This window comes from Streptopelia decaocto (assembly GCF_964273445.1).
Source record: "Streptopelia decaocto genome assembly, chromosome: 7".
NCBI lineage: Eukaryota > Metazoa > Chordata > Aves > Columbiformes > Columbidae > Streptopelia > Streptopelia decaocto.
In genome coordinates, this window is record NC_138661.1 from 59,122,925 (window position 1) to 59,135,967 (window position 13,043).

General features: G+C 41.7%; 1 protein-coding gene across 5 annotated transcripts in view; it reads left to right on the forward strand.

Annotated features, from left to right (window-relative positions):
* Positions 1-13,043, forward strand: part of TEAD1 (TEA domain transcription factor 1) — a 162,890-nt gene that overhangs the window by 50,901 nt on the left and 98,946 nt on the right. For all 5 annotated transcript variants that reach the window (XM_082059195.1, XM_082059194.1, XM_082059196.1 and 2 more), the window contains exon 3: positions 6,485-6,738. In XM_082059195.1, the coding sequence (XP_081915321.1) occupies positions 6,591-6,738 (148 nt within the window). In that variant the 5' untranslated portion in view covers positions 6,485-6,590. The remainder of the gene's footprint in view (positions 1-6,484; positions 6,739-13,043) is intronic.

Here is a 13,043-nt window from a genome sequence, read left to right on the forward strand (position 1 = left end):
GTCTGGCTGAGTTTTAAAGGAATACTTTATCTGAGAAATGGGCTGCTTCTCTCTCCTGGTGCTCTTTCTTCTTAGAGGGAATAATTGCTGATAAGTAGACCTCATAACAAAAATACAATATAAAGTCATTTTAAGCTAATGATTTTGCCATTGGATGATCTGTAAATGATTTAATTTTTTATTCTTTGTACTGTGTTCTTTCCTTATAAAACTAGGTGATATATATAAAATGGCTTTTCCTGAAAGTAATGCCATTTGAACAGCTCAAAGAATCAGAGAAATCCATATACGTGCATTAGAGCTACAGAATCCAGAGTATGAATTTGATTTTAAATATAAAAAGTAATTTGTTTGTTAAAGGCTTGAGCATGTTGCTTGATTTGCATAAACATTGCAAAGATACTTTTACTGGCAAAGTAGAAAATTCAGCTTTTTTTCTTAAATCAAGTTTAACAAAGCTCCACTTTTAATCCTTAGCAATGCCATATGCTGCTTTAGACTGGGAGAAGGCTCCTATCTGGCATTTTTTGTAGGGGTGCTTGGTTAGGGAGAGTCTGCAGCAGTTTTCTGTGTGCCCTTGGAGATGCTGTGACTCTCCTGCTGAGTTCCTCCTTCAGGAGTAAATCGACCTGTTGATTTACAGCAGCACTGTTTTTATTGTAGTTGGGAAGTTAAACTGACTTTCTGTTAGGGAAAGCATAAAGTCCTAGTAAAATTCAAGCTTTCCACCAATTCCATATTTACTTTAATTGGCGCAGGAAGAGCTTGAGAAATCCTGATGTGATATAGGGTGTTGGGCAGTTTGACCAATATCTGGAAGGAGAACAGGGTGGCTGGGGATGAGGCAGCCTCACCTCCCAAAACTCCCACAGAGAGCACCAGCGGGAGAAGGAGCCCTCTCCTCCCCAGCCTGGTTTGCTCTCCTTCCCCATCCTGCTATCTTGATGAGCTACTTCCCCTGTGTTTTTTGCCAGTGATGTTCACGCAGCAGCTGTGTGAGGAAGCCACCCAAGGAGCATGTATCTCCATGGGCATGGGTGGTCAGAGGCCCGGCCCCTGCATTTCTGCCCTGCAGCTCGCAGAGCTGTCTGGTCACCAGGACATCTATGAAGTCTCTTGGGCACCTGGGTTCCCCCATGCCTAGTCGAGGATGTGCTTTCACTGCAGGTTTCCCTCTGTTGGGGCATTTTACGCTCTGTCTTGCCTGCTGAGTCTCATGGCATCATCTAGTTTGTTCTTCTACATCGGACAGGGTTAAGCATAGCTGCATCATTCCTGAGAAACGTTTGTGTCACCGGTTCTTGCCAACACCTCTACACCCAGCAGTTCCCCGGTACCCCAGACTGATCACTTCTGGTGTGTGACTGTTTGTAGGGTCAGAACGGTCTTGCAAATGCCCAACTTATGGTTTTCTTGCTGCAATTGGACTTCTTTGCTTCTCGTCCCATCCTTCTTAGAAACGTCCAAGAGCTGCTTTTCTGCTTTGCTGTTACCTTTTCCTTATTTGAAAGTGATTATCTTCTCACATCAGTCTTCTCTAAATTTAAACAAACCTAATTCCTTTCCTGGTATGTCATGTTTTCTAGATCTGATAACTTTCTTCCTCTGGATTCTCTCCAGCAGTTCTTTCCTGAAGCCTTAGCGCTCCAGCTGTGGATTTGCACTGCTGAACAAAGCAGAAGGAAAATCCCATGGCCCTGCAACTTTTCAAGCTTTGAGAGAAAATTTGCCATTTGCAAATTTAGAATTAGTTGGTTTTTACTCATCTACTCATTATCATCTTGGTGTTTATAAAAAGCTTGTCAGATTCCTCATCCCATTGCTTTTATATAACTGAAGCCAAGATGAAGTTGTTCACAAGTAAAAATAAAATGTATTCTTAAAAGTGTAATTTAACACTTCAACACTCAAAATCTTTACCTCAAAAATTAACATTTTTTCTGAAAGACCTGTTTTAGAAATATTTGGCTTGTTCTAAGAATTATTTGGTGGCCTTCTGCAGCATCAGTATGGGTAACTACACTGGTGCTTTCTCACCTGCACATTCTTGCTGGTGCCATTGCAGGTTATCTCAAAATTATCTGCACTTGGTTTCATTCGAGCAGACAGAATTTAGAAGACTGGGAGAGGCATAATCATTTTTCCTCAGATATCTGTCAGGACCAAGGCATGTTTTTAGTCTTTCTCATGTTCCTGCACCAATACCTGCAGAATATTAATCCTCAACAAGTGGTTATGTGTGTATACAAGTGATACCTTAGTGAAGGCACCATTCAGCACCCATACATTGAAATTCAGGAAAATAAATTAACTGAACAAACAGAAAATAGTTTAACTTTTGCAGGACGTTGTAAAATAATATTCATCTCTGATGACTCTTAAAAGACAATGTTTCCATGTTGGTTCATACTGGAAGTGTTAAAGGATATGAAGCCTATCAAGGCCTTAAATCTGCGCTTGTCCTACACCCTGTGAAGAGCTATTGATCTCAGTTGTTGGTCTGTGAGCAACAACTTTCTGGGCAAGCCCAGGTTTGCATTGCTCATAAAGTAAGGGCTTAAGAGAATATTCTATGCAAGCAAAAAATCATTCCCTTGATAAGATGTTGCAGACTATCATTTGGTTTTAGTTAAACTCATTGGTTTGATCAGCTCTGACAACAGCTACTCTTGTTTCTCTGAGATTTTAGAGTAACTTTTCAAGTTACCAAGTAAACATAATAATGAAAATAAGTCACACCTTGTACCTCATGAAGCTGTATTGAATGGAATAGCTGTAAAATGTATTTATAAACTCCAGTATTGCCCCTAATAATTTCTCCATTGCTAGATGTAACATTGCGTTTGAGCAGGGAATATACCTCCATGGCGCATAGAGAAAGTGTCTTAATAACTAAATGAGAAAACCAGATGTACTTAGAATTGACTTAACTGGAGAGAGTAGAAAGCAACTGCAAGAAAGATGCATTTGCAACTAGAAGTGCTATATGTGCAGGGGAAGCTGTCTTGGAATGTGTAACAGAGGGAGACTGGTGTTAAAAGAGAAACTCTGAAGAGAGACCTCCTAAACTATAGTAGTGTGCTTTTTGTACTTTCTAAAATTGCTTAAAGGTTAACCAAAATCTGGGTTTGGTTTTGATGGGTTTCATTTTGGTTGCTTTTTATTTTCTGGGTAGTGCTGAGGTGTTTTGTTAACAGAAAATACAAGCACAAAATTCATTCTATGTCAGTTAACATGACAGAAAGCAAATGTGACCTGCCACGTGTGCAAGCTCCGTTTTTGGGGATCAGAGGGGGCGAGTGTGGTTAATTGCTTCCAGGAGATTTACACTTCTTCCACTGAAAGTTGGTGTCCTAAGATTTAAGGAAGGCTTGCTATTTTTTATTTTTAATAAATTCAAACTGGACTGTAAATCCACATTCTTCACATGAGATTTGTAGCTCATTAGAAATGTGCAGCAAAGCTCATCTATTGACAGCTCGTATTATTTTGATAATCATGTTGAACTCCAGCATAACAGGTCTGAAATTTTTCATCACAGTTGGGTCCTTAGAGTTCAAGCTAAGAAAGAGGTAGAATGGCCTTTTCATATGTAGAACTGAGCTGGAAGTGATTAACTGAGTGGCTCGTTATTTCCCTGAAATAAGAGGCAGCCATTTAGTGGTTCTAATACAAGGTTTTTTGCTCCTTGGTCCTCCAGCTTGATCTGCAATGTCAGCATTCACCAAAATGGAAATAACTAAAGGCAATCTTTAGTTTGTGAGAGGGTTTTTTTCCAGCAGGTTGCGTCCCGCCCCTATCATACAGATGTTCTGGAAGAAACACTTGGTTGTCTTGCATTTTAGTGGCTGGAATAGTAGCTACTAATGCCCTAAGATGATATCCAAGTAGGTAGAAAGGAATGAGAAGGGAGATAGCACGTTAGTGAAAATTCACCAGTAAACACAATGCAAGATCTAACATGAATATCAAGTAACGTTAATTACTTTAGAGCCTCTCTGCTTTCCTTGTGTGCATTTTAATTATTATTTCAGCATAATGTAATAACAAGGGCTGGTTTATAGGATGATAATAAGACTTGAGGCTATGACTGTGGCAGATTTTGTAAGCAGAGGGTGGTTGGGCTGAGGGAAGCGTGCCCGTGGCTGTGCTGTGCATCGCACACCATGGTGCCCGGGATCATAGAGGGCGAAGGATTTCCTTCCTGAGTCACCTTTGAAAAGCTGACCCAGTAAACAGTCTCCTGGTGAAATGCTAAACTGCGGTCTTGGTCATGTGGGGCAATAAAATCTCCAGCAGCCATTTTTCCCTGCACTGTGGCAGTAAAACTGAAACCCTCCAAATTATCCCAGTCAACATTCAATTACGTCTCATTTACCTAAAATTCCCCCTGTATTTGAGGGCTTAAGTGGATGTGACTGTTTTTGTCAGTTTGTTCCCAGTATTGCTGTGTTTATGTTTTGGCTAAAACTTAACCTACAAGGTTGAAAACTTGCAAGGGTTGAATCAACCCACCAGCCTTCTAAGAATTATGAAGGATGGTGTTTCACTATTTTAAAAAGGTTTACATCTCCCTCTTTGTGACAAGACTTTAAAAATGTTGCACATTCTGGATTTCCCAGACAATAAGTGGTGCACTTGGCCAGACTTCCCACCCACTTATCGTTTGCGTGTGGTTAACTCTGAATCCATCTGCTCCCTCATTATCAGTTATTAAAAGGAGTTCAAGACACTGCTTAGCCTTGAGATTATTGGTGGGTAGGCACTAACATTTTCATAAACTGTGCTGAAATGTTCAAACCAATGTGAAGTCTGGAAATGCCTCCTTGTAGAAACAGACAAGCAAGTAAGGAAAATAGAGTTATTGGGAGCCCATTTTGGTTGTACCGATCTCTCAGAGCTCCTGTTAGAGCCTGGAAAAGTGGAAATACCCCGTACTTTGGGCGTCAAACCAGTAACGTTGGTTAGTGAGGCTGAGAGACTACTCCCAGTTTCCCCAGTTTCAGCTCTGTTTTTCTGCAGGGCACTCGAGCCTCCGAGGGACCGGACTATCAGGTTTTGGTTATCTCCGGTGACTGGTTGATTGGTTAGTTAGGGTGAGGGCTGCTGTAAATATTTCTTCTTTCAGGGAGCTCTCCAGCCCAAAGGTGTTTCGCCAGAGTTGCCGCAGCCTCCCATGTACTTCTCCCCTTCTTTCTGCATGGGGTGAATGCTATTCTGCCACTTTTCACTTATTTACAATGTACTGAGACCCCCCTGCGAGGCATATCGACGTGAGAATGGAGGAGAGCAGAAGGGGACACCCCTCTCCTCTGCATGCAGAAAGGGCCCCATCTCTCCCGCCAGAATAAAAATGTCATAGTCTAGGATTTTTTGTGTGTTTAGCCAACTAACTGGATTTTTAAGTGCATGTGCAGCTCATGCAAGCGTGTTTGAACACTCCCATCCACTCAGACCAGTTAGAGCTACCAAACTTCTCCGTTTTTCAAAATAAAACTGCATTATGCCTAGACATGTTGAGCCAAATCCGTTCCTGGTGTTATTTCACAGACTTCCCGAAGAATTACACCAGAGATGAATTTGGTCTGGTATAGCAGCTTTTTTGCCTGGAGCAAGTCTTTATAGCAGAGTTGTATTTCTCTCAAAAATATAAACGGAACACTGACGGATCTGCTGCTCTGGTGGTGTGAGCAGGTGCAGCTATATTAAATTATTTCTTATTAAATTGATTCAACAACTTGAAGCTTGTAATTTTTGTTCTGCTATGGTTCTGTGACAGAGACCTTTTAAACAGGCAATGTATATATCTTTTATTGTAACTCTTTACTCTGATATTAGAATTTTTAAAAATTCTGTTTGTATGTAGCTCAGATTCTGCTTGTAGTATTTATTTGATTGTTTTATTTATTTCAGTACGATCAGAAAATTACAGCCTTTTCTGGTTAATCACATTGAGCTGTGTCATCTCTAGTGTAATTCCATTTACTCCACTGACATCTGGATGAATGTGAACAATAGTTTTTGCTTTTGTTTTTCGGTTTAAGTGGTTTTAGGCTCTGGTGGTCACTGTGGCATAACTGGTGTTTGCCTTCCAGCCAGTATGATTTACCCCTGCCCGAGGATCTGGCCTGTTGTTTTAAGGGTGCCAGTCTTCAGCCAGATGAAATGTGTCATGTGCTGCCGAGCTTTCCCCAGCGTTAAGACCCACTTTGACTATCTGTGAAAAATGAACTGTACGCTTCCATGTAGTTGCACACAGAAAATATGTGGTAAAGAGTTCCCTTTCTGACAATCCTTATCAATCCACCTCTGCTGATTCCAGCTAGAATGGTTATTAATTTTTTACTTTTCCTGGGTGCTTCCCTGTGTTACTGCCATTGCTGCTCAGCTGCTGTTAACTTGGTATCAGAAGTAGACAGAAATGTTTGCCTGAAGTTCCATGTTTTTAATGCCTTTTGGGGTTGTTTGTTTGTTTGTTTTGTAGGTTTATTTCCTTTAAGACTCCAGGCTTAGGCTTGGAGACGCCAGCCATCACCATTGAGCCCAGCAGCTGGAGCGGCAGCGAGAGTCCTGCCGAAGATATTGAAAGAATGAGTGATTCTGCAGATAAACCTATTGACAACGATGCAGAAGGTGTCTGGAGCCCTGACATTGAACAGAGCTTTCAGGAGGCCCTAGCTATCTATCCACCATGTGGGAGGAGGAAAATCATCTTATCAGATGAAGGCAAAATGTATGGTAAGTGGTACACATTTAGCCTTTGGAAATAAGTGTCCAAATGAGAACTGTAAAGCGCAGCTTGTTTTCACACAAAATCCCTGGCTTTGATTTTGGTATGGAGTAAATCTTGAAGAAATCTGTGAAGTTGAGGGAGCTCAGCTGGGCTGATGCATTGTTCAGGACTGTCCAGATTGGTGCCTTCACCACTGGCACTAGGAAGCAATATTGATGCAGAATTGTGCCTTTAATAAGTGCTATGCTGGGACTGACTGGGAATGTTTAAAGGAAGCTTTTAAATGTGTCCCTTCCTTGAGCATTAAAAAAAAAAAAAAAAGGTATTTTTCAATAAGTGTTGCAGAAAGAGAAATGGGAAATACAGTCTGTGTAATGGCGTGGCAGAATATGTAACGTTAAATTGTGAAGTCATGAAGTTCTTGTTGCATTCAGAAGCCTCTCGATGAAAGAGGCAAGTTAGGGGTGCTTTTGTGCCTTTTATTTTTTTTTTCTTCCCCTTCTCTTCGTGCAAACTGCTATAAATCAGATGACGTGCTGACAGCATTCCATAAATATACGCTCCGCCGAAGGACACTGACATCTGCACGCACTCTCCGGGGCTCCTCCGCTTTCGTCCCTCTCATCCGAGCTCTCTCGCTCTGTCGCTTTGTCTTTTCCATTTTGCAGACTTGCCCATGCTCCAGCCTCCTGCTCCGCGGTGCCTATTTTTGGGGGTGGGGACCAGGCTCCCAGCCCACCTTGTCCCTGCCTGCAGGAGGGGGCGGCGGGGGCAGCGGCCGCCCGGGGGGGCGCCCCGAGCAGATGGTGCTGCAGCTGCCACCAGCTGTGCCCCCCCCGCGCCCCGGCTGAGCTCATGGAAACAGGGGCACCGCGGCTGCTGGTGCTGCTGACGGCGGGCCCCCCTGCCCCCCAACCCGCCGCCTCCCCCACAGCAGCCACAGGACCTGCCCCCCAACCCACCGCCTCCCCCACAGCAGCCACAGGACCTGCCCCCCAACCCACCGCCTCCCCCACAGCAGCCACAGGACCTACCCCCCAACCCACAGCAGCCACAGGAGCTGCCCCCCAACCCACCGCCCCTGTCCGTGCAGGGTCTGGCACAGCCCAGCCAGCATGAAGCATCTCAGCTGCCCCCGGTGGAAAGTTGATGGCCCCGGTTCCTCCTTGTGTTTGCTATTTTCCTCTGTTCCTCCCCCCATCTCCTTCTCTCCTTGCACAAGGGAATATAATTTCTCTTGTCCTCTCCTTCCGCCTGTTTGGATTGCGTTTCGGTGTTGTTACTTTCCTTTGGAAAGAGGAGATGATTGGCTTAATTAGAAGGTTGTGCTCTTTCTAGGAGGATATAAGCATGCATATACAAACAAGCTTATTGTGTATTTATCCTCAAAAGCTCTAGTTAGGCTTGAACAGCCTCATCAGCCAAAATAAGGGTGGCTGCAGTTTTTTAAATTGGGATCCCTACAACCACAGTAATCACTCCCCAAATCTGATTTTTGGTGTTTTGAAGGCTTCTTTGTGCCTTTGTATAAAGAAATTAACATATTTATCCATTCATGTTTAAAATCATTGATTTAATTTAATGTTGCTCTAATCCTGAATGTTAACATTTGTTAAATTATATATGTAGAAAACCATTTGTGGGTATCTAATTGCTGATTAATACTGCGAGCTAGTAATACCATAAGCATATATGCACATCTCATATATTTATGCTCATCCTAAATAAAATATTGTTTATTTTCAATCAAAAAAGCAGGTATGCTTGTATGATGCTGAAAACTTGACCTAAAGTGTTGCCCTGACTGGGAAGAAAAAATGTGTTAGGAAGTGCAGGGTACTGTATAATCAGAATTTACATCCTGACTTTACAGTGGATGAACTCATGTTTTCATTCTTCAAGCTGAGTAACTGCTTTGTAGTGTTTGAGGATTTATTGAAACCATGCTAAATTTCTGAGGACTTTCTAATAGAGTCTTATGGCCCTGAGAGCATAATTGTTCTCCAAGGATTTTGAAATCAAAACAGTGTAAGTGTTTTAGATTCTGTGTGGCATAATGAAAATAATTTAATGCCTTTTAGTGGCATACCAAGTTTATTTCACTTACAGGAGAGACACTGCAATATCTCTAAGCCTCCATAGTGTTGGGAAATATTGTAATGTGTCAGTAATTCATGAACCATGTAAGACAAAGGTCAAGAGAGCACCATTTCATTTTCTGACTGAAATTACCTTAGATATAGGCACTTGCACAAATATGATCTTTACAGAGGCAAATATAATGATCACTCCCTGTGGATTAAGCAGTTGTAGTTTTTTATCTTTGGAGAGAGACTTTGGGAAGAGCAGAGATTTTGCTTGAAGAAATATTTTAAGTTTCTGCCTTTGATTTAATGAGAGCTTTGTGACTTTTATATGTTAGCAGAAACCAGAGTTTCTTCACTGTTCTTTGTGGTGGTCTAAAATTGTCCTTAAAAGTGGCATTTCCAAGAGGGCTGTGCCCAGGGCCACTCGAGCGGGACTGGGGGGCTCGGAACCGGGGGACTCGCACTGGCACAGCCACCCCAGCAGTACCAGGGACATCTGTGACCTCTCTGGGCAGCCGGCATCGCTTCAGCTGTTCCTCTACAGCTGTGATCTTCCACGAAGGAGGGAGGGGAAGGGGAGGGCGTTTTCCTCTCCCCTTGCCTTCCCGAAAAAGTAACTTACGGCACCAGAGGATGATGAGAACAAAAGACTTTCAATCCTATCCCCACAGGAAGGGGTTGCAGGTCCTGTGGCTGGGGAGGGAGAAGGGGATGTCTTGACTTTGTTTTGGCCCTGGGGCATCCTTGGGCTCTAAGGACAAAGCCGTGACCTGGAGCAGTTCAGGCTGCCGCTGACCCTGCCACCAGTAGAGGGTTATGGCTCTTTGAAACCCTCAGAAATCAAAATAAGAGCTTAATGAAACTCTTGTTTTTACGTTTATGGGAAATGATTGGGTAAGAAGTAAAGACACTTGTTTTGGTTCAGAGAGGCAAATTCCAGGAACCATAGTTTGGAAATTCTTGAGAGAGAGGGAGTGTGCGGGAAGGCCAAGGGACCAGTGATAAGTGCTGCCACTTTTCCCCTTCCCTGTCCATGTGTGTGATTGCAGCGCTCTTACAGTTTTGGTTTGCTCCCAACACAGTACTGACTAGTAGTAAATAAAATTTAAAAAAAAAAAAGATGAGGAGGGAATAAATACAAAAGTCTGAAGGAGGGTAAAGGAACACATCTATAAATTGATGCTTACAGTCTTTGTTGAAGCAGTTGAGCGTAGCCCATGGAGGAAAGACTCAAGTCTTAGACCCATTTTCATTAGTTTTGCAAGGTATTGGTAAGAATTTTTTTCATCTGTACCATTTCAAAAGAAGTATTGATAAAACACAAATATTGTCCACTAGTATGAAGTGCGACACCGTATAATTTGTGTCCCCTCTCCGAGATCAATTTTGATGAATTTCTGTGTCCTCGTTTATGCAGCACATAGTAAAACTCTAGCCCATTAGAGGGCATTGGCTGTCCTGCATTTGTACTTTGTTCCAGTTGTTGGTCTGTTACTGCTGACAGTTTAGTTACTCGTAGCAATTCCTGTGAACTCACTTATTGGCAGGATGTTTGCCTGTGCTTGTCTTTGCTCCTGGGAGAGTCTTTTGGAAAAGATTACAAGAATGAAAGCTGCTGTGAAATGCTCTACTTTCATCCCTGGTGTAACACTGAAGTCGCTGGAGTTACCATGGGAATGGATTCGGCTCTCTGTGCATGTTTTGTTGTTGTTGTGTTTGTTTGTTTGTTTGTTTTAAATGTATTTTTAAATTTAGCTATAGGGAGATGAAGCTTTAGTGCAGCTCTAGGGACAGTGCCAAAGTAGCATAAGTTGGTAGCAAGTGTAATAATGCCTGCATTTTTACATTGTTACTATCAGCATTGCTGACTTTGCCTTGAGGTAGCAAAGGTGGCTTTTGCCTTTAAGACAAGAAAATTGTTTGATCTTAATTTTTGAGACCTGTAAACAGCTCTTCAATTTTGAATGAAATTAGTCATTGTGATTTGCATCGGAGGTATTAATCTCTGCAACAAAACTACTTAAGAGTATATTAGTGATTATTTAAAAGGGAAGTTTTGTAGCGTGTTTAGTTGTTTTATAGAGAAGAATGAGTACTAATTAATGTGAAAAGGTGCATACCAGCCTTTCAAAACTGTTGTATATGTTTATTAGGTCCTGCATAAAATCTCTTGGCCTGCATTACCATGATAGTAAAGGGAAAATTTCTGCTTAGATGATAGAATTTTTGCATGATGAGTTATAGTACTCTTCATTTCCAAAGCACCTTGTATAAATTAAATAATAAACCAGAACTTTGAACTAGTACATTGGCAAAAGAAATCCTGTTCTATAGGTTTGTGTGATTCTGTAGCTAACTGCTGTTATTAGATGTTTTTCTGGGTTTCTGTTAGGAAACTGCGAGGTAACTAGCTTTATGAAGAATACAGTAACATGTTACAAATTATTTTTACTGTTGCTTTTAATTTTAAAAGTTCCATACAAGTTACTGCCTCTATAAAGACATCACTACCTTATAAAGTTTCCACAGTACTAAATATATTTGAATGTGAATAAGGTATTTGGAGTGATGAAATACCAGATGTGAAGTATCAGGTTGCATGTTTATTCATCTGTTATTGCAATCATTGTATAAAGATACGCTCTTGTATTCTTTTTTTTTTTTTTTTAATTTTATTTTTTTATTTTTGGTCTCACAGCAACATACACAAAATGCACTGGAGACAAGACTCCTATTATGAAAGTTACTATTTGGGTTTCTTGGATTGTAAACAAATCTGTCTAGAAGCATTTTTGCGATGCTGTGATTGCTCGCTGGGTTACGTCATGGCTCAGCGCAGCCACGGAGCAATCGCTTAACGTGGAGAAAACGAGGGCCCAAAGATACGGTGTCTATTGGAAAATTTACTACTTAAATTGTTCAGATTATGAACAAATATGCCTACAAACATTTTTGCAGTCTGGTGACATTCCAGTAACATCAGCGTGCTGTGCTTGCAAGGAGCCAATCTGGTTTTGTGAGGTGAGCAAGAGGCATTGCAGTCATTAGGAATGAAGAGTATTTGCCTTCCTCGTTGTCGAGGATTTCTGAAATGTGGGGGAACAGAGTTTAATCTTTCTATTTGGGCTTTCAAGAGTAAACTGTTAATGATTTGGGATAAAGTGGTAGAGTCTTCATGAAGATAGTATTTTTTTTTTTTTTCCTTTTCTTCTTCTTTTTCTCCCCCTCTGCCCTAAGCCGCCATCCTCAAGGGAGGAATCTAAGCGGGACTGTCAGAGCTGTGCATGATAAGGATATCAGCTCCTACCTGGGGAGCAGGCAGGAGGGAGTGGGCTGTGGGAAGCTCCACATCTGAAGCGCGAGTAATATAGTGCGTGCAAGGCCATACGCAGCACAGCGGTCAAGTACTCCATTCCGCTGCCTGGGGTCAGCAGAACGGTGTGTTCCAAAGGAAATGGGAAGTTAGACTAGAAAGTTTTGCTCAAAAATCATGCATCAAAAAGAGCAGGACATCCTTTAGAAGTGCTTTCCAGCAATTTGGGTTTTGTCTTCCCTCTACTATGTTCTTTTCAGTCATCCATATAAAGAATAACTCACAGAAGGTTGTTTATAGCCTGTTTGTGAGAAACAGTGTCAAGTAAACTGTATGGCTGCTGCCCAAGTCTTCCAGTGTTTAGTGGGTACCTTGTATAGAGGAGTTACTATTATAGCAGCATTAGTTCTTCCCTGGCACTAAGTGGAAGCTACAAGGGCAGGTTCAGATCAGGCATTTGACCACTTAAAAATCATTTAATGGCTACTCCTATTCCAATTGGCTGTACTAAACAGAGTGAGAGGATGTTTTTCCTTTATGACATTGTTCCTTTAGTAAAGCCCTTGTTTAGAAATGATGCATGTTAGCATGAGAGCAATGAAGTGATGCAACCTCACTAGAACATCCAGGATGCTTTTAGGTGATTGTCTAGTATGATTTATATTAGCTCATTTTTCTTCCATCACTGATTTCACAAGATGAACTTGTGATCCTGTAATTGCAGAAGGCATCTTTTTGCAGCCTTAAGAAATAGGGTTGTCATGCTAGGAGGTAGTTAAAACAGCCACGATTAGGCTGATCTAGTGTGTTAGTTGGTTGCACAGTACTGAGAGCTCAAGAGAATTGGAAATCCTGCATGTAGATAGCACAAAATAAAATGTACTCATTTATTTGATCAAATTCCTTGCAG